The sequence below is a fragment of the Ochotona curzoniae genome, unplaced genomic scaffold (genome assembly GCF_017591425.1).
Source record: "Ochotona curzoniae isolate NIBS_2020 unplaced genomic scaffold, NIBS_Ocur_1.0 contig_2699, whole genome shotgun sequence".
Lineage (NCBI taxonomy): Eukaryota > Metazoa > Chordata > Mammalia > Lagomorpha > Ochotonidae > Ochotona > Ochotona curzoniae.
Genome location: NW_024465561.1, coordinates 5,677,977 through 5,704,649, shown reverse-complemented (window position 1 = coordinate 5,704,649; position 26,673 = coordinate 5,677,977). Strand labels below are relative to the sequence as shown.

General features: G+C 60.0%; 4 protein-coding genes across 4 annotated transcripts; 3 read left to right on the top strand and 1 right to left on the bottom strand.

Moving 5' to 3' along the window:
- The first annotated feature begins 1,681 nt into the window (after nt 1–1,681).
- Nucleotides 1,682–4,873, top strand: FXYD3 (FXYD domain containing ion transport regulator 3). Its single transcript, XM_040976477.1, is given in 7 exon segments — nt 1,682–1,893; nt 2,833–2,865; nt 2,952–2,975; nt 3,540–3,627; nt 3,663–3,770; nt 4,042–4,077; nt 4,165–4,873. Coding segments are annotated over 5 exon segments (285 nt in total). The 5' UTR covers nt 1,682–1,853; the 3' UTR covers nt 3,763–3,770; nt 4,042–4,077; nt 4,165–4,873.
- A 740-nt stretch (nt 4,874–5,613) lies between these two features.
- Nucleotides 5,614–11,374, bottom strand: LGI4 (leucine rich repeat LGI family member 4). The gene is made up of 9 exons (XM_040976453.1): nt 11,191–11,374; nt 10,959–11,030; nt 10,700–10,771; nt 9,521–9,592; nt 9,358–9,429; nt 9,012–9,181; nt 7,048–7,212; nt 6,438–6,943; nt 5,614–5,928 (listed from the first exon to the last, which is right to left on the bottom strand). The coding sequence occupies exons 1-9, from the start codon at nt 11,367–11,369 to the stop codon at nt 5,614–5,616; spliced, it is 1,623 nt and encodes a 540-aa protein (XP_040832387.1). The 5' UTR covers nt 11,370–11,374.
- Nucleotides 11,375–15,330: 3,956 nt separating this feature from the next.
- On the top strand, nt 15,331–19,199 carry FXYD1 (FXYD domain containing ion transport regulator 1). Its single transcript, XM_040976476.1, has 8 exons — nt 15,331–15,414; nt 16,454–16,517; nt 16,842–16,874; nt 17,270–17,344; nt 18,187–18,223; nt 18,771–18,820; nt 18,944–18,995; nt 19,109–19,199. Exons 2-7 carry the CDS (start codon nt 16,457–16,459, stop codon nt 18,964–18,966), a joined length of 279 nt encoding a protein of 92 aa, XP_040832410.1. The 5' UTR covers nt 15,331–15,414; nt 16,454–16,456; the 3' UTR covers nt 18,967–18,995; nt 19,109–19,199.
- Nucleotides 19,200–19,538: 339 nt separating this feature from the next.
- Nucleotides 19,539–26,339, top strand: FXYD7 (FXYD domain containing ion transport regulator 7). The gene is made up of 6 exons (XM_040976667.1): nt 19,539–19,569; nt 23,117–23,146; nt 24,766–24,840; nt 24,951–24,993; nt 25,133–25,173; nt 26,317–26,339. Exons 1-6 carry the CDS (start codon nt 19,539–19,541, stop codon nt 26,337–26,339), a joined length of 243 nt encoding a protein of 80 aa, XP_040832601.1.
- Nucleotides 26,340–26,673: the final 334 nt, after the last annotated feature.

Genomic DNA, 26,673 nt, shown 5'->3' with positions numbered 1-26,673 from the left:
TGGGTCTTGGGGGAGCTGTGATGGGAGTGGGGGTGCTGGTTGGGCTACTCTAGGACAGGGGGTACAGGGGCCCGCTGAGGGTGGGAACAGAAGCTGTCCTGCTTGCCATCAGGATCTGTGCAGGCAATGCAGGGAGAAGCCAGCTGCCATATGTATCCTCTGCCTCCATGTTCACCTATAGTGTGGTGGGTCCCGGAGCAGCCCAGGACCCCTCCATGGGGCACCAAGGGCACACACCCAGCTTGCAGCAGCCTCCGGCAATCCTGGGCTAGAGAGAGTTTGTTGGGTGGGGATGCTGGGTGTGGTCATGGGGGAGGCCACCGGTGGCTGGAAGAGCCCGTGGAAAGAGGTTGAGCAGCTGCAACTCAGCAGGCCCAGGGCAAGGGAGGCATGTGACAAGTGACTGCATTTGAGGAGCCTGGTGGGTGGCCATGGCAGTGTGACACAAGGATGGCGCAGGCCTGGAAGATGACATGAGAGAGGAGAGCAGGTGGTCTAACTGCAGGGACTGGCATCCTTGAGGGTTCACAGAGCCGGGGAGGGGGGCACCAGCTGCAGATCGGTGCCCCTCTCTCCGCCACCAGCCCTCCCTGTTTGCTCACTCCAGCTCTGCCCCCAAGATGCTGAATGCCTTAGGAGTGATTTCCCTCAAGAAGCAGCTCCTGGATTCCAAGGAGGAAGCCAGACCTGCTCCCTGCTTGCCTGGGACCCACCAGCATCCCCTCACCCCCAGCCGCCTCCCACCGAAGTCTGAAGGGGACACATGACAAGCTGCTGTACCACTAGTGCATACAGCACAGCCGGCTCCAAGCCCAAGTCTCATTGACCAGCAGTGAAATGGGGACCGGATGGTGACCCCACTCCTTGTTGGAGGGTTGAATGGGTGAAGGCGCAGTGAGGGTCCAGCACAGGCAAGCCAGGACTAGCTCTTGCTGTCAAGTTCATGGCCAGAGATGATTATAGCAGTAGGGCAGGGGGCAGGGAGCAGGCAGGAGTGTATGGGGAAGCTTAGGACCGGCGTCCAAGGTTGTGGGAGGTGAAAAGGGGAGGAAGAACTTTCTGGACAAACCTGCCCTAGGGAGGGCGGGACCGTTTGCTGCACAAGGGCCTTGGTAGGGCCCCTATTGGGATAGGGAGGGGATGGCAGGGGAACCTGCCTAGGGGTAGAAGTGGGGCGGCAGCAGGGTGGGGAAGCCAGACAATGTAGCTGAGGCTGAGTTTGGACACCCCAAACCCTGCACCCCACAGAGGGGGGCTGGAGGATGCAGGCAGGCCTGGGCAGCTGGTTGGCCCCAAGCTGGAAGCTGCAAGGCTGGGCAGAACCAGGCAGGCTCTGTACTGTCTATGGCTCACACCCCGGAACCTGGGCCCCCTGCCACTTGGCACCCTAATTCCCCAAACACCCTGAGGCCCTAACAGACCTGACTTGGCGAGCAGCAGCCCCTGGGGAGCCAGCTGGAGTTTTTAGCTAGAGTTTTTACATCTGGCTTCCCAGCCAAGTGGACGACCAAGGCATTCACTCTGTACGTCCCGTCTGCAAGATGGGCTAGCAGCGGGCAGAACCGCCCGAGGCCGCCCTGGTGTCCAGTGGGTTTCGAGAGCTGCTGTGTCTCAGGCTTTGGCTCCTGCCCAGCCCCCACTTGACTCTAGGGTTCCCGCTTATCATTTGGGCCCAGAGTCTTTATGTCACCTTCCTGGGTGTCGCCTGGGCCTTGTGCCCTGACGGGGGAAAGGGCAGAGGGCGAGTGGAAAGGGCAGGAGGAGAGTGGCGGGAACCGGAGGCGCAGGGCCAGCAGCCTGGTGCCCTGCTGAAGCCGCACCTGTCCCCTGGACTCTTCTAGGCCAGCGCTGACATGCGGGAGGTGGTCTTGTGCCTGCTCGCCTTCCTAGTAGGTGAGTGACCCCCCTTCCCCCCAGCCCACACCTCCTCCCTGGACTCCCTGGCTGGCCAGGCCTCCCGGTCTCTCCCCTGGAGTGTGACAAGTGTCACCTGTGGGGGAGGGGAGATTTTAAGGACAGGGTCTCTGATAGCTGTGACTGTCTTGCCACCATCTTATTTGTCTTGTCACTCTTCTAAGGGAGGAAGGCTCCTGCTGGGAGCCTGGTGATGATGTCACAAGCTCTGGGGATGCCCTGTGCCTTGGTTTCCCCATCTGTAAAACCAAACTACTCCAAATGCCACTGTGAGGGTTCAAGGAGTTAATATTAGCAAAGTCCTTGGAACAGCACCTGGCACCTGGCACCTGGCACCTGGCACCTAATGCTGTGCTTCACATGCAATCAGAAAGTCTTAATCTCCTGCTGATAAAGAGTTCAGGCCAGAGCTGAACCCCAGCATTGAACCCCAGGTCTCTGCCTCCATTGCATTGCTTTCTGCCCACTCCACCCAGGGGGGTGACATCAGGGTGCATTTTGGAATAAAGCGGATTGAGGTTGGTGACGCTGCCTTTTGACGGGCAAGGAGACTCAACATGGCCTGGAGCAGGGCTGGACGGAGCAGAAACCCAAGGATGGCTGTGGGTGGCACAGACTCTGGGCAAACAGGGTCTTGGGGATTGGAACCACCTATCACCTTGACAAGAAAAAAAAATCATGGTCCTGTACCTGGAGACAGAGGACCAAAGGTGACCAGGAACCGTTGAGATTAGAACCCACTTCAGACACCAAGGCAGGGGCCGAGGGAGTGCGCAGAGGCCATGAGTATGGGATCTCAGGGTGGGGTTCAGGCTGTGGGGGGTGAGTACGCGATGCTCCCGGAAGCTGCGTGAACCCTGTCCCAGGACTTCTGAGGCCAGCCTTGTCACTTGCCCCTCCCCTGCTTGTTCCCGTCAGGCCTGCCTGCCCTGGATGCCAATGACCCTGAAGGTAAGTCACACCCCAAGGTGGCTCCCGGGAGGCCTGCATCCTGCCTGTGGTCCTGAGTGACCATGTCCTGTTTTCTTTTTCTACAGATAAAAACAGTCCCTTCTACTACGGTGAGCTCTGGTGCAGTTCTGGGCTAAGGCTTCCACGCAGTGTGGGCTAGGGGTGCGATGGGGGTGGCCCAATGGGCCAGGCTAGCCAGGGGCTAGGAAGCGGCATTGAGCAGTGGCCCAGTGGAACACGCATGCCACCCTGGTGTTCCAGAAGATTCCAGTAATTTGGTTACACATGAGCAGGAAGTGAGTTTGGCTCCCCGGTGCCACTTCTGCCCCAGCCACCCCAGGCTCCTTCCTCTCTCCTCGGATGCCCTGCCAACCCCAGAACCTTGGCATGTGCTGAGCTCAGTGCCTGGGACATGTACATTCTCCCCTCGACCACCTTGTCTGCTCTCTTTCTAACTCCTGCTGCTGGGGCTTTCTCCAGCTAACCCAACAGGCAGCATCTCACCAGCCACTTGTTGGGGAGGTAAACTGCAGGGAGAGAATCTTGCTTCTGCTGTAGTCCCAGCATGAAGTGCATCCCAGATGATCAATCCAGATTAGCCAAGTAGATGGGAGGCCCCCTGGGGAGGCCCGTGCTGGCCCGCAGGGTCAGGGTCCCTCTGGCTTTCCTCCTAGACTGGCACAGCCTCCAGGTGGGCGGAGTCATCTGTGCTGGGATCCTGTGCGCCATGGGCATCATCGTCCTCCTGAGTGAGTTTCCCAGGCCATCTGGGAGGGATGGAGGTGGTGGGGGGGAAGGGCAGGGGAGGGGCAGGGCCACAGGTCCCCTCCCTAGACCTCTCACCTCCCCTCCCCTCCTACCCACACAGGTGGGAAGTGCAAATGCAAGTTCGGCTAGAAGCCCAGGTAAGACCTTCCTCCTGGCCAACCCCTCCTTTCCATCTCACACTGTAGAGAAAAAGCTTTGCAGAGCCAGCAATGCAGAAAGCTGCTTATTCATAGCTGATAATCCCCAGGGCCCCACCTCACTGCACTTCACCTCCCAGCCCAGCCTGGAATGCCCTCATCCCTGGTACCAGACAACCCCACAGCAGAGACATAGCCAGGTCTGGGCAAGCTGAGACGCCTGTAGCCCGCAGGGGCGGGTTCTGACATCAAGGCTTGTTTATTTCCCTAGTCACCACCGCCCTGCCCCCGCCTCTCATCACTTCAGGTAAGGCAGGGACAACCCCCAGACTGGGATGGGAGGGGAAGGCGGGGTGTGGGCGATGGGTGACAGGCACCTACCGTGTGTCCCCAGGAGACAGAAGCTGACCTACCTTCACATGTGGCCCCATCGCTTCTCCCAGGCTCTGCCCCTGACTGCTGAGGACGGATGGATTGGCCCCAAAACATGGATGGCCTGCCTCTGTGCCCCTTACCCCACCCCACCCTGGGCTTACACCCAAACCTGCCCACCAGGATGGCACCCCAACCCCCAGGGCTCCCTCAACTCACCCCTCAATGCAGGGGGGTGTCTTCTTACTCTATTTTTAACCTGAAACTACCGTGCCTATAGCCAGAGCAGCCTCTGCGTGTGCCACTGTGGGCTTGGGAGGTGGGGAGGGGTTGGGGTCTCCTGGGGAACAGCCAGCAGGCTTCCCAAGGGGAGGTCCTCCCTCGCCTCGGCTGCTGGCAGCGGGCAGCCTTGCATGCAATTTCAGCTTTTCTAGTAGTCAAGCAGGGGACGCCTGTCAGAGTGAACCACGTGGACTGCAGGACACTCGTGGTTCTGGGGTCACCCAGGGGAAGCAGAACGGATGTCATCCTAGTGAGATGGGGAAACCCCAATATACTCCAGCAGCTTTCCCAATATCCAGTGTTCCTTTAAGGAGGCCCATTACGTAACTCCCTATGGAACCCTTACTGCAGCCGCATGGCCTACACTCTCTTGAGACTCCTCAGTACCCAATAAGGCATCTGAAATGTTGCCATAGCCTTCCAATAAAATGCCTCAAATTGTTCCAAAACACCCAAAAATATCTCTTGCAATGCTTGGAACGTTATCTTCCAAAGAAGCCCACAAACCCGCGCCTTCCTTCCCCGAGCGTGCCTTCTGTCCCTTGGCCATTCCATGAAGTCCCCTTCGCAGTCCCCCACACCAGCTCCCGGACCACCAAGAACCCCCGGGTGGTCCTGCGGGAACAAGCCACACACCTCCTGGAGGGGCTTCCTCCCCTGATGTCCCGGGGGTCCCTTCACGCGCGGGGCAGGTGCACGGCATATTTATTGATCTTACACACTTTCTGTCCTTGCTCTGATCATCCTCTGGGACGGCCAGGGGTCTCCAAGGATCCCCCAAATGCCCTAGCTTCTCCACCAGGACCCACTCTCCACCTGCGCATGCGCGACAGGGAGAAGCCGCCCAGGAGCCGCCGGCGGCAGCAGACATGCGCACAAGCGGCAGAGGGAGTTAGTCCAGCAGGGAAAGCTGCCCAGCAACTGTGACGTCACGGAGGCCCTCCTCCCAGGAAGCGATTGATTGGCCGGATTGCATTCGGACTCCGCAAGGATGCTGTCTGCGGGCCCACCGACCCTGCAAGAGCAGCTTGGCCAGGCTCCGGGGCTGGGATTTTCCAGTTGTCCACGTGCATGCCCAGATCCTCCAAGGAGTGGGCCGGTGGCGGAGGAACTCGGCCTGTGGTCAGCGTCTCCCAGAACCCGCCTCGCCCCGAGTGTCCACGCCAGCTCCTAGCCCCGCGGTCCGGGGTTAGGCGCTGAGGTCTAACTCGCGGTGCTGGTAGACCTGCGTGGGGCCCTTGAAGCAAGCCGCGAACAGGAAGCGTCTGCCAGCCACGGCGATGTGGGCGAAGGCCCGAGGGGCCACCAAGGCCGGAGGCCCCAGCTCCTGCAACGGCTCCAGAAGCCCCTTGTCAGAGTCCAGACGCAAGACCTGACTGAAGGCGAAGTCGCTGCCCAGGATGGCCAGCTGGTCCCTGGCGATGAGCAGCGGCTGGAAGACGTGAGCTCCTCGCGAGGGGAGCTGCTGCAACAGGCGGAACATGGAGCCGTCCCAGCGCATGACCTGGCGGGGAGGCAGGTGGGAGGGGCACCCAGTTAGGGCCCTCTGCTCCCCGTTCCTCCCACCTCCTCCCAGTCTCCCCATTCAGGCATGCTGTGAGCACAGGAGTCAGACCAGGGCCTTCCTGGTTGCACCCCACTCCAGGAAGAGAATGGGGGAGGAGTAAGCAAGTCTTGGGGATCCAGCATGTCAGCTTGGGCATGGGCATGCAACTGGGGGGGGGGTGTCCGAATTACAGAGCCAGAATTTTGGGGGGGACAGTGATGGCAAAAGCAAAAATCTTAATGCCACAGTCAGGACTTGGCAGGGGTGGGGTGGGGGACAGGGAGTGTTGAGCTGGGGTCAAAGTTCAAAGGTCAGATGTAAGACAGGGGTCCCTTTAGGAAGATCCTGTGCATAGTAGGGTCAGTGCTGAAAGACCAACACGCCCCTATCCCCACTGCTGCCACCAGCACTTGGGGGGGTGGGGAGTAGCTGCTAGCCTTGTGCCCATCCCCCAGCGGGGACCTCACCATGGAGTCCCCGATGTAGCGGGTAAGGCACAGGAAGACGTCTCCGCTGGCCTGGAAGTGGCGCGTGGCATAAACGTCTTCGGCTTCGGGGATGTCCGTGCGCCTCTCAAAGCGGCCCCCGAGCCAGTGGAAGAGCACGGGCCGCTGTGAGGCCGAGGCCAGCAGCAGGTGGGGCCGTCCGTCCAGTTCCAGGGCCTCAGCATCCGTGTCCCGGTGCCAGGCATGCAGGCTCTGGCGCGGGTAGAAGCCGGGCCCGTCTCGGCATAGCAAGGTAGTGCTGCCCGCCTTGGAGGCATCAGCCACCACGAAGCAGGGGTCCCCTTCCAGCCATAGGAGTTCGGCGTCGTTGGGCCGCAGCAGCCTCCGTGGGGCCAGGGCCTGGGTCAGGGTCAGGCGCAGGTCTGGGCGGGACCGCTCCCACAGCTGGGAGCCACCCCACAGGCGGGCGGCCAGCACAAAGAGGCGAGGGCCCAGCACCAGCGGTTTGCAGGCTACCACCGAAGGTGCTGGGAGGCAATGGGGGGGCGGGGCGGGGTGTAACGGAACAGGTCAGACAGGCTGGCCAGCCCGGGGCACTAGGGGCAGGCGGGTGAGTGGACAGGGGGCTCACCTGCCAGCTCTTCCTTGGGCTGGAAGCGCTGCAGGCTGTAGTCCCAGGCGAGGATCAGGCAGCGGCCAACAAAGGGCTGAGCCAGGATGACATGGGGCTCCCCCTGGTAGGAGAAGGGCTCCACGCCCAGTGCCGACTCCCGGACTGTCTGGAACCAGGACAGCTCTGGGAGTGGCAGGAGACAGTTAAGCCCGGAGGTCCTCCTCCCTGAGACTTAGTTTCTCGGTGGCACCTGTCCCTCACCATGGCATAAGCGTGTCTGCATGCTAAGCTGTGTGGTATGGCCAAGTGGCTGCCCGTCGCTCCCTGGCATGCTGAGTAACTTGTCCAGTGTCACGGCGTCCCTTCGAGGTGTCAGCTTTTATCATCATCCCTGGAGGCTCAGTAACCCTAGCGGCTGGCTGCCCGAGGCCTCCCAGCCTCCCCACCATCCACGCAGCCGGACCAGAGCTGCCCAGCTTGAAGTCACCTTATCCTGGCATCTCCTGACCCCCTCTTGGCCTCCTCGATGTTTTAGTGCACAGATCAAGTTCGCATGTAGCAGGCATGATGGGTGTAACGCACATCTTGCTTCTCCCAGCTGACCCAGGATGATCCACAACCTGTCTATGCTATAAGGACAGCATCCAGGGGGCGGCCTACCCACCAGACCCGTCTCCAGAGACCCTGCTGGTGTTCTGAGCCCCTCTGTCCCCATGGCTTAGCTTTCTACTGCAGCTGACGCACAGAATCGGCACAGCTTGTTCAAGCGCAGCTTAATGCTTTTTTAACATGCCAGTCCCTGCTTCCACATGCCACGATGGAAACCCTGAGTCAGTGGATGCCACAGCCCTCAGGGCAAAGTCCTCCAAAGTGAGGTCCCTGTGAGCTTTGACCTCATTGGTGCCCCTCCTGCACTCACCCCCACACCTATCTTCTCTCCTTACCCATGGCTCCTTCTCCCTGCCGGGGACACCTTCCCCTCTGCTTTTCACCAGGCTAACTCCAGGTCAAATGTTCCCTGTCCAGAGTGGCCCCCACCCCCCATGGAGGATTGGACACCTGCCTTGGGTTGCACCTGCATGTATCATAGAGTGGCACCCACATTTATCTGTGCAAGACTTCATTCCATGTCCTTGTGCCCAAATCCTGGAGCTGCAGGTCCCAGGAGGCCAGAGCTTATCCAGCACAGCCTGACCGCTGTCCCCCACTCAGGGCTGGGACACCACGGGCCTCCCTGAATGTCTGTTGAATAACTGGATAAAGACTGGCCACTGCAGCCATCCCACTGGCCCTGTGAGTCACACAGACCCCGCCAGGCTGCATGCTGCCACATAACAACCAATGCTACTGATGGATTTGTGCAGTTGGGTAAGGGCCCTGCCAGCTCGAACTTGAGTGTCCAGTCCCCCTCCAGGCAGCTCTTGGTGACCCGTCAGCTCCACCTGGCACCCTCTGCTTCTGTGGCTTCCCTACCCAGGGGGCTCTGCCTCCTCTGACTGTGGATTCTCCTTCTGGGGCCAGCCTGTGCCCTCACCCCCTGCCTCTGGACTGTGTCCTTGCAGAGGACAAGGTACAGGGCTGCCTTCATCACGACCTCCAGGGGCTCAGATCTGCACATCTCTGCACTCCAGGTGAGGTTACACTCACAGCCCCTAGCACAAGCCTGGGCACCAGGGCAGTCCTTCTGAGGGCTCAGCATTCTATCAACTCTGAGAGTGACGATCGATCCATCAGGGTTGGACAGCAGTGGGCATGCCCTTGAATCCTCATGTAATGCCAGGTAATTACTTATTGCGCCCATTTTCCAGACAAGGAGACTGAGGCCCAGGAAGGTACTGCTATTTACTCTAGGGCTCCCAGCCAGAAGGTGGCAGGGCCCCAAGGCTGAAGCAGGCCCTCTGCCCGGATAGCTGCTTCCCCCTAACTGACCTCCCACCACTGCCTCCTGGGGGCCCTTCCTAACACCCCAGGAGATCCCCCACCTGTGGCTCTGCACTTGAAGGTCTTTGGGTCCAACTGATGGAGCTGCATGTGGGCCAAGGCTGTGGGGCCTGCGCAGGCCCCAGTGCCCACGCTGGCATTCACAGTGGGCAGCCATTGCAGCAGCCAGAGGACACGACAGTCGCACTGGAACGGGTTCCCGCGGAGGTCCCTGGGGCAAGAGGGCAGGATGCGAGGGATGAGGCCGTGTTCCTCTCCCCAAGCCCAGGACCCATGAGAAGAACACGGAACACCCATGGCGGGGCAGCCACACTCACACGAGTTGCCCTTCTACCCCCACGTGCTCCCCAAGCCCCCATGCCATCTGTGCCCTCCCCGGATTCTCACACATGAGTCAGGGTGTCCAGGCCTCGGAACAGGAACCTGGGCAGAGCTTCCAGGTGGTTATTGGCCAGGCTTCTGGGAGAAGAAGAGGAGGAGGAGCAGTCAGTAGCCAGCCGCTGGGATGCCCTGTGTCCCAGGGGACGGGCCAGGGCATGGAGTCACGCACAGGTGTGTGAGCGAGCGGAGTCCTCGGAGGGCGTTCTTAGAGATGGAGCCAATCTTGTTGTCCTCGATGAAACTGTGGAGGGAACGCAGTGTGAGGGAGGTGCCCCCAGGGGAGCCACAGGTTATGGACGATGCGGGATCCTCTCCCCCAAAAAGCTCCCACAACCCCAGGAAGGGGCCTACTTCCTACGATCCTGGTGGCTCTGGAGGCCCCAGCCAGCCTCACCATCACCACCACCATCGGTACCTACCCCTGCGTCTCCAGTGATACCCACAGCCATCACTGTCACCCATGCCTCATTTACCAGCACCAGCCCCAGCCTGGTGATCTTTGTGGATCTCGAAGTACAGAAAGGTGAGTGGCACATTGTGGTCAGTGGTCAAAGCCACTGCTTCCAGGAGCCAGACCCACCTGCCCGGTAACTGCCACTGTCTGCTATATCTTCCCCTGCCACCTTGGTCATCACCAGCAGCATGGCCACTCACTGCCATCTTCAACCCCAACAATGTCACAACCCAACCCTGCATCCACAAACACTGCTAAGCGAAGCCACCAACACAGCCTTTGTCACTAAGATCCCGAAACCTGCCACCTCATCACCAGCACTGGACTGCAGCCATAGCATCACCTCCCCATCACTAACACTCACAGTTCCACTCACAGTCAGCAATGTGGCTGCCTTGTTCCTCAACCTCCACATCAGTCACCAACCCAGATACCAGGCCAGCAGCCTGCCACAGTCACCACCAATGTCAACACTGCCAACCTTGCTGACTTTGGCCTCCCTGCCACCAATCCACAGACTTGTTGCTGTTGTAACTGCCATTATCATCAACAGTTTCCCTGAGTAGTGGTCCCAGGGTCACTGCCACTGTTCCCGTCATCACCACTGCCCCCAGCTCAAGGCCATCACCACCATGATTGCTACCCTATAGCAGCTGTGCCCCCTCGGCCCTGCCACCACCCATGTCCCAGTCATCTGTTGGTAGGCAGTATGTCCTGACTCCAGCTCCCTCACCTGTTCCCTCCCTGGGTAGGGACAGAAACAGGCTCCCAATGGGCAGGCCCTTTGTGGATCTCGAAGTGCAGATAGGTGAGTGGTACAGTGTGGTCAGTGGTCAAGGCCACTGCTCCCGGGAGCCAGACCCACCTGCTCCCGTCCCCTGGGACCCCACTCACAGATACTGCAGGTGCGACAGGCCTGCAAACGCATCATCCTCAATCACAGAGAAGGAGTTGGAGGTGAAGAGGCTGGAGAGAGTAAGAGAGGCATTTTACAGAGTGCCAACACCCCTCCCTCGGACACTGCCACCTGGACCCCACCCCTAGCCCACCTGGGGCACACGAAAGGCTGTGTGTACACACATGCATACCCTCACACATGTGTATGACCACTCCACGTGCCCATGCGTGGACACCCATGACCCATGACACTTACAGCAGGTGCAGAGATGGCACCTTCAGGAAGCTTCCGGCCTTCAGTTGGGTGAGTCCGGTCCTGACGAGTGAGCTGGGGGAATGCAGGCAGTGATGGGGTGAGGTGGAGGGGGGCAGGGGCTAGTCCCATGCTGAACCTGCCTCTGTAGTCAGGGAGACAGACTCCTGCCCCCTCCGTGCTTGGCTGTCTGTCACAGCCTAGGTCCCCGGTCCCCACGGGGCCTGGCACTCACAGGGATAGTAGTGTGGGAGGGAGGCTCCTGGGCAGCTCCGGGGAGCCCTCGCACAGCGCGCTGTCTTTGGAGCAGGAACAGCTGGGGGAACACTTGCTCTTCGGGGCTCTCCAGGCTGCCCCCTGCCCTGGTCCGTCCAGCAGCAGCAGCAGCAACAGCAGCGGGGCTGCCCCTCCCATGCCCCCTCCCCCTGCCAAAGTGCCCCCTGCCCTCTCCCACTAACTCCCCTACGCTCCGCGCCCCTGCATCCCACCTGCCCTTCCCACCCTGGCCTTGACCCTGGTCCCCGGGGCCTCCCTTCCAGCCTGCCTCCCTGCCTGCTGTTTTTCCCTCCCTCTCTGCTTGTCTCTGAGTTAGCCTGCTCCCTTCTCTCCCCCTGCCTGCCTTTGTCTCCCTGTCCTTCTCTCTGGTTCTGTCCAGTCTCCCAGTCCCCGCAGGTCCCCTGTCTGCTGGCCTCCGGGCCTCTCCCGGTTGGTAGCCTCCTCCCACGCTCCTTCTCCCTGATGATTTGGGAGAGGGACTTGCTGGGCCCCCGGGTGCTGGGTAGGAAGGAGGAGGGGGTCAGAGGCCATAGGAAGAGCTGCTATGGGGAGAGGGACTGGGTGGCCCCTGGGGAGGGGGCGGGGCCGCCCCGGGCTGGTCCTGTCCTGGCCACGCCCAGCCGGCCCCCTCCCCAGAGCCCCCAGTCAACCCATTCAGACAGTATAAGGAGGATGGCGGCAGAGTGGGGACCACACGGCTCGGCAGATGGGAGGGGGAGTGCTGCCGCTGTCGGGGTCTCTAGCGAGCCAGCCCCCTCCCCAGGCTCCTGGAGGGTGTGGTGGGCGCTGTCATGGAGGCGCAAAGGGGCCAATTGAGGCCCAGCTGCTCCCTCTGGTGGCCACACTTGGTGGAACCGTTGTCCAGCCCCAAACCCCTGACCTCCCTTGTCTCCCTACCCTGATATTAACCCCTTGTGTACCCACCCCCGTGGCGGGGCGGGAGGCCAACTTCGGGAAATAAACCCCAGGACGGCGCCACCTTGTCCAGAGATCAGAATTCAAGGGTAGGTGGGCTAACGGCTTTCATGTGGATGCAAGACCTTCAGCAATTTGGGTAGATTCTATCTAGGAAGTCAGTAAACAAACGACGCTCCCCTTCCACCCCAACACATCGCTGACCTGAAATGGTCCAAGTATTGAGTATTAGCCTGTACTGTGAGGCTGGTGGCATTACTGTCCCTACCTTACAGATGGTGAGACTGAGACCCAAGAAAGTTAAACTGTGACCTTCAGGATGCCGTTCAGCTCTAAATGGAACCACTGTCACCTGTTGCCTCTGGTCTGCAGACTGGCCCCAGCGTGGGAGGGCAGTGTGTGTGAACACAGTAGCCCATCTCCCTGCTGGTGTGCAACCTGGGGATTCACTGGAGGTCAGGGAGCTGAGAGGCCTCAGCTTTCCCATCTGTGAAACCAGAGCACTGGCGGGGGCACCCAGCTGTGGAGAGAACTCACTGTGGTGAGGAAGGCAGGCTGGGCGTGAGCTCTGCACCCCAGGAGCCTGGGATCCGAGCGAGTCCTCTGTGAGTGAGTGTGAACTTGACAGTGTCTTAGTACAGAGAAAGAGCTGTGTACTGGGGGCACAGAGGGGGCACACAGAGCCTCGCTCACTGCTAGCGTGCCCAGCCTAGCGGGCCTCTCACCCCAGATCACCACGAGAAGGAGGCCAGGGATAACAATGGGGCTGGCTCGTTGTTTTAATGACTTTCTGTGTGTCGGGCTTTGTTCACATTGTTTTACATGGTTTTTAAAAATTTTTATTCATTTTTTTAAAAAGATTTATCTATTTTTGTTGGAAAGGCAGATTTAGAGAGGAGAAACAAAGATCTCCCATTCACAAGTTCATTTGCAAAGCAGAGTGGCAAATAGAAGGGGAGAGAGAGAGAGACTGATCTTCCATCCACTGGTTTGCTCCCCAAATGGCCACAATGGCTGGAGCTGGGCCATTCCAAAGCCAGAAGCCAGGAGCTTCCTCAAGGACTCCTACATGAGTGTAGAGACCTAAGGCTTTAGGTCATCCTCTGCTGCTTTCCCAGGCAGTGAGCAGGGAGCTGGATTAGAATTGGAACAGCCAGGCCCGGCAGCGTGGCAGCCTTGGGACCCTGCCCGTGTGGGATACCCGGAAGAAGTTCCTGGATCCTGGCTTCGGATCGGCATAGCATCGGCCGTTGCACTCACTTGGGGAGTGAATCATCGGATGGAAGATCTTCCTTTCTCTCTCTCCTCCTCTCTGTATATCTGACTTTCGAATAAACAAATCTTAAGAAAAAAAAAAAAAGAGTTGGAACAGCCAAGAGGTAAGTGGGTTGCTACCACTGCTGGCAGAGACTTAGCCTATAATGCCACTGTGACAGCACCCCTCCCACTCCTCATTGAATTATTTTTTAAAGAGTTATGTGTTTATTTGCAGGGCAGTTACAAAGAAAGTAAGGGGGAGACAGAGGAGAGAGATTTTACACCTGCTTCTTGAGTGTTCAAATGGCTGCAAAAGGCCTATGGCAAACCAGGACAAAGCTGGGAACTCCACCTGGATCTCGCATAGGGGCGGCAGGTCCAAACACCTGGGCCATCTTCTGCCGCTTTCCCTGGCACATTAGCAGAGAACTTCATAGGAAACAGAGTAGATGGGATATGAACAGGTGCTCCCATGAGAAGCTAGCATTGTAGATAACTAAACCCACTGCACCACAATGCCAGACCCTCCGAACATTTGCTTAATCTTCCTCCAAGCCTCCCTCTGAATTGAATGTCATTGTTATCTCAGGAGAGGCTGAGCCAAGAGAAGGGACATCACACAGCTGGAAAGGGCTGAACCGCTGTACTCTGGGGCAAGGACGTGAGATTGGCCAAGAGCTGGGCCGGTGCCTCAGTTCTACATCAACATCAGGGTTATCATTAACCACCTGGGGTGGAGGCTCCGACACTGGACCAGGGAGCCTTTTGTGGAAATGAGTGTGAGTGTGTGTGAGAGAGTGCGAGAGAGGCCTGGGAGTGAGCGTGCCTTGGTGCTCCTGGGGTGCCCTGCAGCTTTTGGCGGCCCCGGGCTGGTGTGTTGGACATTTCTGTTCATAACCACCAGAGAACCTTGGGAAACCTGTTGTTTGCTCATCTCTGAAGTGATCATAAGGCCACGTCAAGTTCAGAGGCCTTTGAGCCAGCTGGGAGTCCCATGTTTAATCTTAGTGATTTCTCAGTTTCAGATGCAGAAAACTGAGTGGCAGGGTTACCCAAGGCTGCAGTGGCCAGCCCTGATTCCCTGGAACCCTGGCCTGCTCTGTGTTGTCCCCCAGGGGGTCACCAGGGGCGTATGTGGTTTGGGAGTGTGTGAACACTGGTGTTGACCTGTATGCGTGTGACAGAGCGACCCACCATGCACCTGCCTGCCCCCAGCTGGGGGAGAGGTCAGCTTGGTGTGGCAATGCCCTTGACGGTGTCCACCTGTGTGTCAAGGAGGTGTGCACAGAGATTCCTTGGCCTTTGCTTCTCGGGGTGTGGGGGTGTAGGCATACTGGCCGTGTGGCTATGCCTTTAAGCTTCTCGGTAAGTGTTTCTGTGTGTGTCTGCCCCTGTATGGGTGCAGATGCCCACATGTGTACTGTGGTCTGTTGTTAGTGTGTGTACTCCCAGGGCCCCTCACAGGCAGCAGCAAACAACACATAACAAGGTGCCCTGTCTCCTCAAAAACAGCCCTACCGTGATGTCCAGGGTTCCACTGGGGAGCCCTGGGGTTGGGGTCAGGAGTCAGGGATCCTAGCACTTGCTGACCCATGTTCCTGCCTGGCCCTAGTCCCAGGAAGCAGAAAAACACTCCTTTCCACCCGAGTTCAGCAGCTTGTATGTGTGCCTATGTGGCCATGTGTGCGGCCCACGTGCGCCACCCAGGGTTCCCCAGCCACGTCTGCAGTGGTGCTTCTGAGCTGAGAGAGTTAACCTAGCAGGACAGGGCGGTCTGGGCTGGGGGCCGCCCCCTGGCCCCCCTCCAGCCTGGGCTCCAGTTACAGCTGCTGGTTGGGGAGGGCCAGGCTGGGGTGGGGCCTGTGGGGAGGGGAGCCTGCCTGTGGGGGCAGTGCATCCAGCCAGCACTGGGCCAGGGGGTCCAAAGTGCTTGGGGGGCCCCAGGGCACAGCGGCACAGTTTGGGGGGCCTCTCTCACTCTCTCTCGGCGGCGGGGGACAGCTTGACTGGGGTGAGCAAGCCCGCCCCTCCCCTGTAGGCCTCATCCCGTGCTGGGGCCAGGCTGCCTATTTTGGGAGCAGGAGTGGCCAGCCAGTGGCTTCTCAGGCAGGCCTGCCCTGGGAGGGAGCCGGGAGCATGGTGGTGGTGGTGAGGACACCGGGGGGTCCCTGCAGGGCTGGGAGTGTGGGGACGGGCTCTCCTGTCTCTGGCTGGTTGTGGGGTCAGGGGTGTCCATGGATGGCTTGGCTTGTTCTGGGTGTTTGAGGACACCCGGAAGAGGGGTTATTGAGCACGCTGCACGCCTCCACCTAGTAGCATAGAGAAGGGTGTTGTTTGCACCAGCTTCCAGTCCCACGCATGCGTGTGTGTGTGTGTACACGTGTGTACCCTGGCTCTGGACATCAACCCCTCCCTCCCTCTCTCTCTCTCCAGTCCCTCTAGCCTGGGCCTTCTGTTACTGTCCCATTAGAAAGATGTCACCAGGAGGTGGGTGGGGTGGGAGATGGGGCCTTCACGCACTGCTTTCCGGGAAGGAGAAGGGTGGCCTTTCCTCCCCGGGGGTGGCCCGGTGGCGAGGTGGCAGCTTGTTGTGCCTGACCCCCGAGTGGGAGCAGCCCAGCTGTTGCCATGGCGCCTGTGTGTGGTGAATTCCTCCAGCATGAAGTGGGAGATATTTATACCCAGGGTCAGGCACAGAACGGGCAGGAGAGTGGGGACTCCGGGGGACTTACGAGGCAGGTGCGACCTGGGCGTGCCCCCCAGGGCACACCCAGGGTTGAGGGGAGGCACCTAGGGCCTGCTGTGGGGAGGGGGAGGCTCATGGGGGACCCTCCCTCCCCACAGTGGGTGGGATCTTTCTTGCTGTATGCCCCCTACATGGCTGGCTGGCCCCTGCGAAGCAAGGGCTGCCCTTGTTTCTCGGGCAACCAGGCTGGGTGACTTTGTATTAAGTCCCTGGACTGTCTCAAGCTTAACCCCTTGGGTCCAGGCCCCAGTGACTGGGGGAGGTGGCCGAGAACACACACGGCCTGACCATAGCGTCCCCACAGGACATGGCGTCTCTTGGGCCTGCCTGGGTTCTCTGTGTGGGTCTCCTCGCCATGGCCAGAGCAGGTGAGTCCTGGGAGGCTTCTCAGAGCCCCCCGCAGCTCCCCTTTGCCCCCCCAGCAGGGATAGGAGAAATGCTATGAGAACCTGATTGGAGACCCCCAACCTGGAGTTGAGGCATCAGCTGGGGTACCAGGGTGTTGAGGCCCCCACAAGGAGCAGAGTCACAGGCTGCCATGGTCAGACAAAGGGGTGGGGTGGAATGGAGGCCTGGTGCTGTCATGAGGCAGGGTGGGTGCTGGGACCGGCAGGGGGCACGGGGCGGAGGGGGTGGGAGGAGCCCCTGGGTGGCCATCTGACATGCACCCTGCCTGGTCTCTCTTTCTGCAGAAGCGTCACAGGAACACGACCCGTTCACTTATGGTGAGGGGTGTGCTGGGGAGGAATGGGATGCCCTGTGGGTCCACATGGCCCTCCCTGTGCCCAGGTCATCCTCCCTGTGCCCTCTCAGGGTTACAGGGCTCGCCCTCTGCCTCCTGTGCTTTCTCCTGTCCTCTCCTGGACACCCCACTTCTCCCAGACCTCACCTCTCCCGTGTGCGGTACTCCCTCAGCAACCTTCCTCCTGCTCTGTACCCACATCCTTCCTCTTCATCCTCACCACCTCCCAGCCCTCACCTCCTTCCCATTCCATCCTCACCTCCTTCCTACCCCTCACCTCCTCCCAGTTCCTCACTTCCCACCTCTCATCTCCTCCCAGCTCCTCTCAACTCCCCCTCACCTCCACCCTGCCCCTCACCTTCTCCCTGTCGCCCACAGACTACCAGTCTCTGCGGATCGGAGGCCTCATTATCGCAGGGATTCTCTTCATCTTGGGCATCCTCATTATCCTGAGTAAGAGCCTGCGCCCCCTTCTTGATCGGACCCTGCCCTCTCGGTCCTGCTCGTGCCCCGCCCCGCCGCCCTGGCCCCGCCCCCAGCCCCGCCCACGCCCCAACCCAGCCTGTGCCCCAGCTAGCTCCACCCCTTGCTCACCAGCGCTCATTCCAGCGTCGCCCCGCCCCTATCCCCGCCCCTTCCCCACCCCGACCTGGATCCCAGCCCACGTCGCCCCGCCCCCGGTTCAGACCCCTGTCTGGATCCAAGCCCCGCCCCGCCCCCGGCGCCCAGCCTAGGCCCCGCCCCCTCATTGAATCCCAGCTCCGCCCTTCCCCACCTCGGCCCGGTTCCGGCGTCGTCCCGCCCCCACCTCAGCTCTGGCCCCGCCCTTCGGCCCCCCCAAGCCTGGACCCCAGTCTCGCCCCTCCCTTCCCCATTTCGCCCCACCCCTCCCTGGATCTCAGCCCCGCCCCTGCCTGGATCCAAGCCCCGCCCCCGCGCAGTTCGCCCCGCCCCTTCCCCATCCTGACCTGGATCCCACCCCCTGGATCGCCCCACCCCCGGCTCCGCCCCTCCCTTTCTGGATTCAAGCCCCGCCCCTGCCCACTTCGCCCCGCCCCCAGCTCCACCCCTTCTCCGCCCCGCCCCATTCCAGCGTCGTCCCGCCCTTCGGCTCTGGCCCCGCCTTTCGTTCCCCAGCCCGCCCCTGCCCACTTCGCCCCGCCCCAGCCCCGCCCTCAGCCCAGTCCCGGCTGGTGCCGCGTGGACCAAGGCGGGGGCGAGCGGGAGCTGCCCCTGGGGGTGCCCGCATATTATGGGGACCCTCCCTCAGCCTGTGTTTCTCCCCACCCCTACAGGCAAGAAGTGCCGGTGCAAGTTCAACCAGCAGCAGAGGTAAGAGGCCTTTGCAGAGCGGCGCTATTGCCTGCCAGTCGGCGGCCTGCCGCCCTCAGCCAGCAGGCATGAAGAAGCGCCCACTGTGTACCCAGCTCCCTCCCACCCTGCCCACCGGAGCCGCCCGCGCGGGACCGAGGCGCTCTGCCTCAGCCTTAGAGAAAGCATCCCAAGCCCAGGCCGGCGGGGACACATTGTCGGGGGTCTCCTCCTGGGGTGCACCACGCACCCCCAAGGTGATGGCTGGAAACTGAGGCATGGAGAGGTAGCCGCCCCCTGACCCAGATCGCCTCGGAGCAGGCGGTGGGCACGCTGGGTTTCCCACCCAGGCCGAGTTGTGGCAGTTCGCCCGGGACTCAGGACCAGCCTGCTTCCTTGCACTCCCCGACCTGCCCCCTTCACCTGTTCCTGAGGGCTCCTGGTGGCCGGTGGGCCCGCAGCCTGCTCCTCGCCCTCTCTAGGCCTCGGGACCCCGGGCCCCTTAGGGGTGGGGGAGCTTCCGAGCTCCCTTTGCACCCCCCAAATCCCTCTGCCTCTCCCTTCCCAGAACTGGGGAGCCCGATGAAGAGGAGGGAACTTTCCGCAGCTCCATTCGCCGTGAGTTGGGGAGACCGCCCGCCCGTGTGGAAGGGTCAGGGCTGGACGAGGTGGGGCTTGACCTGAAGCTGGGCGGCGGGGACGCCCCTCCTGACGCTACAACTCTGTGTTTTGCCTCCTCAGGTCTGTCCACTCGCAGGCGGTAGAGACACCTGGCGCCGTGGACCTCAGCCAGGTCCTGCAGCCCTGACCCGCTGGGGGAGGGGCGCAATGCGGGACTGGGGCGGGCGGCGAGGGGCAGGTTTGGAAGGGGTCCCTTTGCGCCTCTCACCCTCTCCACCCCCACAGGATTCCCCTGGAATCTGACGCTTTCCATCCGTCACCTGTGCCCACCGCCACCTCCACGGCCCCCTCCCCAGCCCTGCCCACCCCCCAACCCCCTCCACTCCCGGTACCGCCCAGACTGGCAATAAAACGTGCTTCTCTCTCTGCCGCTCTCCAAGCGCTTTGTTGATCTGTCCCTCTGAGCGAGCAGCTTTGGGCACCCCCACCCTGGGGAAGGGGCGGGGACGGCGGCAGTGGGCGGGAGCGGGGGCGGGGGTGATCCGGCCGGGGGCGGGTTCCCCGGGCCCCCATTGGCTACAGGCGCCCCCCCAACACCAGGGCTCCCCGCACCCCACCCCACCCCCGTCTGCCCCCATCAGTCTGTCCTGCTTCCAGCTGCTGCGGCCGCGCCGTCGCCGCCTCAGCATCCAGCAGAGCCCTGCTCCAGCCCAGCATGGCAACCCCGACTCAGACCCCCACCAACGGTGAGCGACACCCGGAGAAGGGGGCGCCAGGGGGAGGGGAAATCTGGGCATTGAAATCTTGGAAGAACAAGGGTGTAGGGAGGCTCTTGACATGGAAAAGGAGGGGAGTGGGGAGCCGATGTGTGCCCCTTCCCTGAGCGGAGACTCCCCCCTGTAGCTCACGCCTTGACATCCCTTCACCCCCTCCCTGTACCTTTGGGGGCTTCCTGGGCATCCCCTCCTGACCGGTGGAGCCATCCCGGTGTGGGACCCATGGTTGGAGAGTGACAGTCCCAGGAGAAAGGATGCTCGGACAGGTTGCTGTGGCAACCGGGTGGCTGGTCCAGTGCCCGTGGCAGCAGAGGGAAGAAATGGGTGGGTGAGTCTACGGCCCTTGGAGGCTCCTGGGGTGGGCAGGGAGTAGGGGTCCGCATCTTCTCTTTCCGGCACTGCTGGCTCCTATGTTGGGTGTTTCCTGAAACCTCCAACAGACAGGTGCACAGGGAAAAGGGAGAGCTGGAGTGCTCACATGAGAGACCAGACCTGGAAAAGAGAGAAACTCAATAAGATAGAGACCTGGGAAGAGATAGATCAGATACCGACGGGCATTCAGAGAGGGCGAGGGTGAGAGGATAGCAGAGACAGGGAGACACCCGACAGAGGGGCTGTGACAACCACGGAGCGGCTAGTGTGGAGGAAGACAGAGGGAGGATGGGAGCGAGGGGGGAGGGCAGGTGGGGTGGGGCCCAGGCACTGCAGTGACATCCCTTGTGGGGGGAGTGGGCTGCAGGGACCCTTCTCCCAGGCTCCGCACAAGCTGCTGATGGTTGGTCCCAGGGGTGCACCTGCCTACGCACAGAGCTGGCCCTCCTGGCCCCACCCAGCCGCACAGGAACAGGCGTTTCACATCCCCATTAACCCAGTTATGCACCCACTTAAACAGCCTTGCACCCCCAGGGACCCCTAGCAGCCCCCCTTAGCTGAGCCTTCGCCCTGCAGCATGCTGCTGGTGGGGGGAGGGAGGAGGGAGGGAAACCAGAGTGTCTGGCACCCGAGGGCAGGAGCAGGGGTTAATGCCAGGGAGCCCCTGGCAGTGAAGGGAACCCCAATTCCACTGGCATCTGCCTCCTCCCTTCCTCCTTTTCCCAACAGGCAGGGGCTTGCTGCACTCAGCCGTATCTGCAGAATCCGAAGCAGGGCGGGGGAGGGGGGCTGCAGAGGCTGGAAGCCACCCTAGGGAAGAGGGGGCAGGGCTGAGGCAGCAGGTCTGGCGGGAGCCCAGGGCTTCTTTTCGCAGAGGTGGTGGTTAGCAGGATCGATGGCAGCAGATGGACAGGGGTGGGAGGACAGATGCTGCGGCGTCCTGCCTCCCCAGTGACAGCACGAGAGGGGACCACAGGTCTTGGGAAATCCCAGGGACGGAAAAGCCTGTTGTAAGTCACGAGCCACTTAAGGACACTAATTAATGAATTGCTGGGGGGAAGGAGCTGAAACTCTCTCTCTCTGCCCTGCTAGAGGATGGGGCAGGGCGGAATGCAGGGCAAGTAGATGGGGGGTTGCTTGAGCACTTCTGGACCAGGGTCCCTGTCCCTGAGATAAGACCCTCAGCTTGGCCGCAAGCCAACCCTGCAGGGACAATCGCGGCAGGTGCCGGAAAAAAAAAAGGGGGAATCAAAATTGAACCTGGAGTTAGAAAGCATCCCCTTCCTCCCCCTCCATGACACACAAGCCTCACACAGGACCCCCACCCAGCCCAGGGTGTCCAGGCCCATCACCTCTCAAGATGCTCTAGTCGCCATAGAAACCACCTCCTTCCCCATCTCTCCTTGGCAACTGGCCAGGAGTAGTGCACATTCTACCCAGAGCTGAGCCACGCCCTGAAGACCCAGATTGGGAAGAGGATTTTCTTCTGCATGGAGGACCCAGCACCCAGCACCCAGGGAGGAAGCCAAGAGGATTCTGGAAGAGGCAGTGCATTTCTGAGAACTTCGAAGGAAGGAAACAGGGGTGGCAAGCCAGGAGACCCAAAGCAAGACAATGTACCTCTGATGGAGAATCCACCTCCCACAGCCAGGGAGGGCCTCGTTTTCATTCACTCACTCACTCATTCCTAAATGTCAGGATTCACCGCAGAGCTGAATCAAGCAACTGTTTCTAGGCAGAGAGCTGAGACTGAGCAGGGCTGACCCCAAAGCTTCCCCAAGCCCCCAAGGACACACTCTAACAGCATATTTAGCCTGACTTTATATCATCACCACCACAAACAGAACATTCAGGTTGATCTTTAAGTTGAGACTAAGAATAAAAACACACTGAAATAGGAGCCTATCTTTTTCCTCCTCTGTCTCAATGTCCCCCTCCTGTGAAATAAAGATGAAGATAGCACCCACATCAGAGTCGCTGCGAAGATCCAGTGTGTCAGATCTGTCAAGTGCTCAGAGGCAAGCAGGGCTGGCTGGCTGGATCTGTAAGGAAGGAGAAAAGCAAATGATGTCACCACATTCTATTTAGATGTCCTGGCTGGCTGAGGGCTGTGAGCCCAAGGCTCGGTTTTTCTCTCTGGTAAAGGAAATTCACAAGGGCTGGAAGGTGTCGAAGACCACTTGGCAGCAGCCTAGCACTTCCTGTTTGGGGACTAGACACCTGGGAAGGGCTGACATCCCCCTGGTGTGAATCACCTGTACGGGCCAGGTAGGCTGCAGCACACAGGGGGCCAGGGCAAGCAGGAAGCATCCCCTCTCTTAGGCTCGTGTCCATCACAGGGTGACTCCACTTCCCTCTGGAATATTCAGGTCACCAGGCCAGAGGCAAAGGAAAGCCCTTGCCAGGAGCACTCAAATGCTCTAGCCTGGAAGTGACACTTCCGTTCATGGTGCTTTGGCTAGAGTTAGTCACACAGCCCCCAGTGAACCCCAGGGGAGCTGTCCTTCTTCAAGCCTGCAAGGTGGGGGTAAGTCTCACAGAGACCACCTGCAGGGGTACGGTTTTGTGTGATGGAACTGCACACACACTCACACAGCGCATGCTATTACAGGATCGAGACCCAAGCTTAAAATCGCTGGTGTCTTAGAAGTCAGTAATAGAGGACATGAATCTGCCCAACTCCCGTGTTTGGTGGTGGGAGTGAGTGGCCCAGAACAACAGTGGTGTATGTCTTGCCTCTGGGATTTTTAGGATGACAGAAGAGTTTTGGGGAGTGTTCAGGGCAAGGTGATATGAATCTGGGGTCTGACCTCCTCCCTCTTAGCATCATATGAACACATGTGAGTGTGTAAGTCCGTAGATTAGGTCAGACTGCAGTACAGGACCAGACACACACACTTATATATGTATCTGCCCTGGTATATGCGGTATATGTGGTATATGTTGGACCGTTGCGCAGATTGTGCACTGCACAGGGAATGGTATCAACTGGTGGAGTGACTGGGGGCTACTCCTGCCATTGAAATTCTGTTGCCAGGGCCAGGGGCCTCTTTCTCGACTGCCATCATCTTCGGAAATGGGAAGAAACCCCACATTGAAGTAGTTTTTCCCTCTCTTTCTTTCCATGCCTTCTTTCCCCCTCCAGTTCCCGAGGAACCTGACCCATTTTATTATGGTGAGTGGTGGATTTTGTGTTTGGGTCTCACGGGGCTTGGTAGAAGGATGGCTGTAGATGCCAATGGGTCATGCCAAAGTGGCTTCAGCTACGGCCACGGCATCTGTGTACTGCCCTGGCACAGTTCTCGTTGGCTGGGTTCATGGAGGGCAGGCAGAACCAGGCTAGGGGTAGGGTGAAGAGGAGGCCTCATACTCTCCTGAGCTCCATATGGGACTCTGGGCTGGTGTGCCAAGAGTGCCGAATGTCAGTTTGGCTTTTCTGCATTCCCTAGCCATTGATTTCACCTGTCTGGGTCCTTTTGCAAATAAGGCAATCGGAGTTTCCATTTCGGAGGATCGTGGGAAAGATTTCCTTGGATGGTGCCATTACATCATTGTCATGGCACTGACGCTCGGGGTCTGCAAAGCTGCCCCCTCCTCTTTGAGCATCCTCCTGCCTCACTTCCACCTCCAATGCTCCCACACACCAGCTTCTTTCTCACCTCTGGGGCTTCGCACCTGCTGTCACCACTTGCAGAAATATTCTGGCCCTCTGTCTAGCTGATGCAGGCTTCTGCCTTCTCTTCTGCTGGCCTCAGATCAAATATTGACCGCCCTACAGAGGAAAAGGCCTTCCCTGGCTCTGGCTAAAGAAGCCACACCACAGCCAGCCTTGATTTGAGTTGTTGGCTTTCTGGTGGATGCTTTAGCACACAGATCAACTCCTTGATGGGGAGAAGCCCAGAGCATGGCTGGGACAGAATGAGAGCTCCCAAAATTCCTACTTTAGGAAACATTTTACTGTGCACATGTGTCCTGTGCCAGGCTGTGATCCAGGCACTGCAAGAGAAAAGCACTCAAGGTTTCCAGCCCTCCATTGCCTCACACTCAACAGGACAGACAGCTGTTCGAGGAAACAACCACGGGAGATTACTCACTAGGTGAAAACAATGAAGAAGGGACTGCAGGGACAGAACAGGATAGAACCTTTCTAAATAAGATAGCCAAGACAGGTGTTGCTGACTCTGGATGCAGCCCAGAAGGTAGTGAACGAGTGAGCCATGGGCATGCTGGGGGGGAAGAGCATTCCAGCAGAGGGAACAGCAAGTGCAAAGGCTTGTGGCAGCGCCATACTCAATGTTGTCTGTTCCTGGACAGCAGCAGCTGGGGCACTATGGGGAGACTGGGATGGGGTGGGGTCTGAGAACTGGGCACTACCAGGTTTCCCAGGGAATTGTGGGTCATGGCGAGGACTTTGGGGACCAGGAAGGAGGTGGTTGTGGACACTCAATGTATACACTCAATGTAGAGGGCCAGAGGGAGAGGGTTTGGAGAAATCAGGAGGCCCGGAAGAGCCAGTGCTGCCCATACCCATGCCCTTGACCATCATAGTAACTCCTGGAGGGTGGCCAACTTGTTGGAGTTCCCATCTAGGGAACTCCAAAAATCTTACAGGGTTCTCATCCACTGGAGGTGGGGGATGGGGGGTCCCCAAGAAGCCACTGTTTCCAAAGGTTCCCAGCATGGACAGCGGTCCTTGGATTCTGGCCCTCGGGCTGGGCAGCCTGGAGCCCAGGCTGAAACCCTGGTAGTGCGGGAGTGGTACCCTGCTTCAACATTCTTCCTTCTCTTCCCCAGATTATGCCACGGTGCAGACAGTGGGCATGACCCTGGCCACCATCATGTTCCTGGTGGGCATCATCATCATCCTCAGTGAGTCTGAGCTCCTCCTGGGTACCTGTACTCTGCTTGGCTCCCACGTGTGGCTTCCGTGCACAGCCTCATGTCCTGGGTCCCTACCTGTCCATTTTCTCTCCTAACAGGCAAGAAGGTGAAGTGCAGGAAGGCAGATTCCAGGTCTGAGAGGTATGGCAGCTGCAGAGAGTGTGGGAGTGAGGAGCGGGAGTAGCCTGGGGCTCGGGGGTGGGGATGGGGGACGCATCTCTGGAGCCTGCAGCTGCTGAGCCTCATCACACTTTTGCTCTTTGCCCCCTGCCCTTCACAGCCCAACCTGCAAATCTTGTAAGTCGGAGCTGCCCTCTTCAGGTGAGGGGGAGAAAGCCTGCGGATCTGTCGGAGGAAGCACTGAGGGGACCCTCAGAAGGGGGTTGCATGGGCCTGCTGCCTGGTGGATGGGGGCCGTGGGAGGGGGAAGAGTCCCACAGGAGGCCCAGTACTGGCACATGGGAGCCACTACCGGAAGGGGAGGCAGTGGGGATGGCCACGTCCGCATGGATCCGCAAGACAGCCTGCCTTCCCAGATAAGAGCGGTTTCTGCCCCGTAGGTGGGGGTGGTGGGGTGGGGAGGGAAGAGTTCTGAGAGGTACCACTCAGATAGATCCAGGCTAGCCGAGGGTCAAAAGTGGAGAGGGAACGAGGGAGCTTAGAGCTGGATTGCAGCAGAGCCCAAGCTGGGAGCTCCCAATGGAGAAGATAGCACACAGGGACGCAGGGCTGAGCGGGGAGACTGGAAGGTGGAGGAGGGAAAGGGTGAGAAGCACGGATGTTTGGGAGGCTGTGGTGTGGAAAGGATGGGGGTGCTGGGGATGGGTGGAGGAGGATGGAGGAGGGAGTGGGGTGGAGTGGGGGATGGGTGGGGGAGGATGGAGATGGGGGTGTGGGAGGGGTGTGTGCTGGAGGATGGAGGCTGTGATGGGAGGAGAGCCAGGAGGGGGAGCCTAAGGAAAGCCTGGGGCTCCTCCTTGGGGTACTCTTGTGGGCCAGCGCATCTTGCCCTGTTTTGGTGGGACCCCACCCTTTCAGGGAGATGCGTGACAGCCCTGACAGCTTGAATTGGAGGGGCTTGGGGGGACTCAACATGCTGGATGTGGGAATTTTGCGTGTAATTTCATTCGCTTGGCTTGGTTTCTCGGTTCAAGCAGGTCCTCTGTGACTGGGGCCGGGTGTGGAATTTTACAGGGGTCTGATCTGCTCAAGGGGAATGGTGGTCCCTGGGGGTTGCTGTTTCCCATGGTTCAGGAAACAGAGGAGACCGGGGGAGGGACTCCTTTCTGGTAGGTGTGTTCTCCTCCAGGACAGCACTGCGGACAGTGTTCCCACAGGCGCCAGGTCTTAAGGTGATAGGGGAAGCAACCGGATTTTCGGCGTGCGCGGGGCTACAGGGCCCCCTGGCTGTGGCGAGGAGACTGCGCCCAGGCAGCCGACTGACGCCCGTCCCTCTCTTCGCAGCCCCTGGCGGCGGCGGCGTTTAAGACCAGCCCTGGGCTCTCACTGCTGCCCCAGCCAGAGCGCGCAGCCAGAGGACCACCAGGTGAAGGCCGTGCGGACCCCGGCCTTGCGCCGGGAAGCGCTCCCCTACGAGCCGCCCCGCCCTCCCCGAGGCTGGAGCCGTTGCACCTCCACTGTCCCTCCCCAGACCTCGGCAGTGATGACTTCCCAAAAGAGCCCGCGTGCACCCCAGACCCCGGGACTCAAGCCTCCACCCTGCATCCCGGTGCGGCCCCCCGCTTCCCAGTGCCCGAGCACCGCTCCCCTGCAGTTCCCTGCCCGTCCCTCAAGGTCCCGTCCCTTGGCCCACCTCGGTGT

What these genes read in the sequence shown, in the direction of transcription:
- LGI4 (XM_040976453.1), bottom strand. Translation starts at nt 11,369, where the DNA reads ATGGGAGGGGCAGCCCCGCTGCTGTTGCTGCTGCTGCTGCTGGACGGA. An exon ending in CTGTCGCACCTGCAGTATCT is followed by an intron (nt 9,593 to 10,699) that starts GTGAGTGGGGTC and finishes TTCCCTCCACAG; the next exon opens with TTTCATCGAGGACAACAAGA. An exon ending in CTTCAAGTGCAGAGCCACAG is followed by an intron (nt 7,213 to 9,011) that starts GTGGGGGATCTC and finishes TGCCACTCCCAG; the next exon opens with AGCTGTCCTGGTTCCAGACA.
- FXYD7 (XM_040976667.1), top strand. Translation starts at nt 19,539, where the DNA reads ATGGCAACCCCGACTCAGACCCCCACCAACG. An exon ending in GACTCAGACCCCCACCAACG is followed by an intron (nt 19,570 to 23,116) that starts GTGAGCGACACC and finishes TTCCCCCTCCAG; the next exon opens with TTCCCGAGGAACCTGACCCA. An exon ending in GTCGGAGCTGCCCTCTTCAG is followed by an intron (nt 25,174 to 26,316) that starts GTGAGGGGGAGA and finishes CTCTCTTCGCAG; the next exon opens with CCCCTGGCGGCGGCGGCGTT.
- FXYD1 (XM_040976476.1), top strand. Translation starts at nt 16,457, where the DNA reads ATGGCGTCTCTTGGGCCTGCCTGGGTTCTCTGTGTGGGTCTCCTCGCC. An exon ending in ACACGACCCGTTCACTTATG is followed by an intron (nt 16,875 to 17,269) that starts GTGAGGGGTGTG and finishes TGTCGCCCACAG; the next exon opens with ACTACCAGTCTCTGCGGATC. An exon ending in AAGTTCAACCAGCAGCAGAG is followed by an intron (nt 18,224 to 18,770) that starts GTAAGAGGCCTT and finishes CTCCCTTCCCAG; the next exon opens with AACTGGGGAGCCCGATGAAG.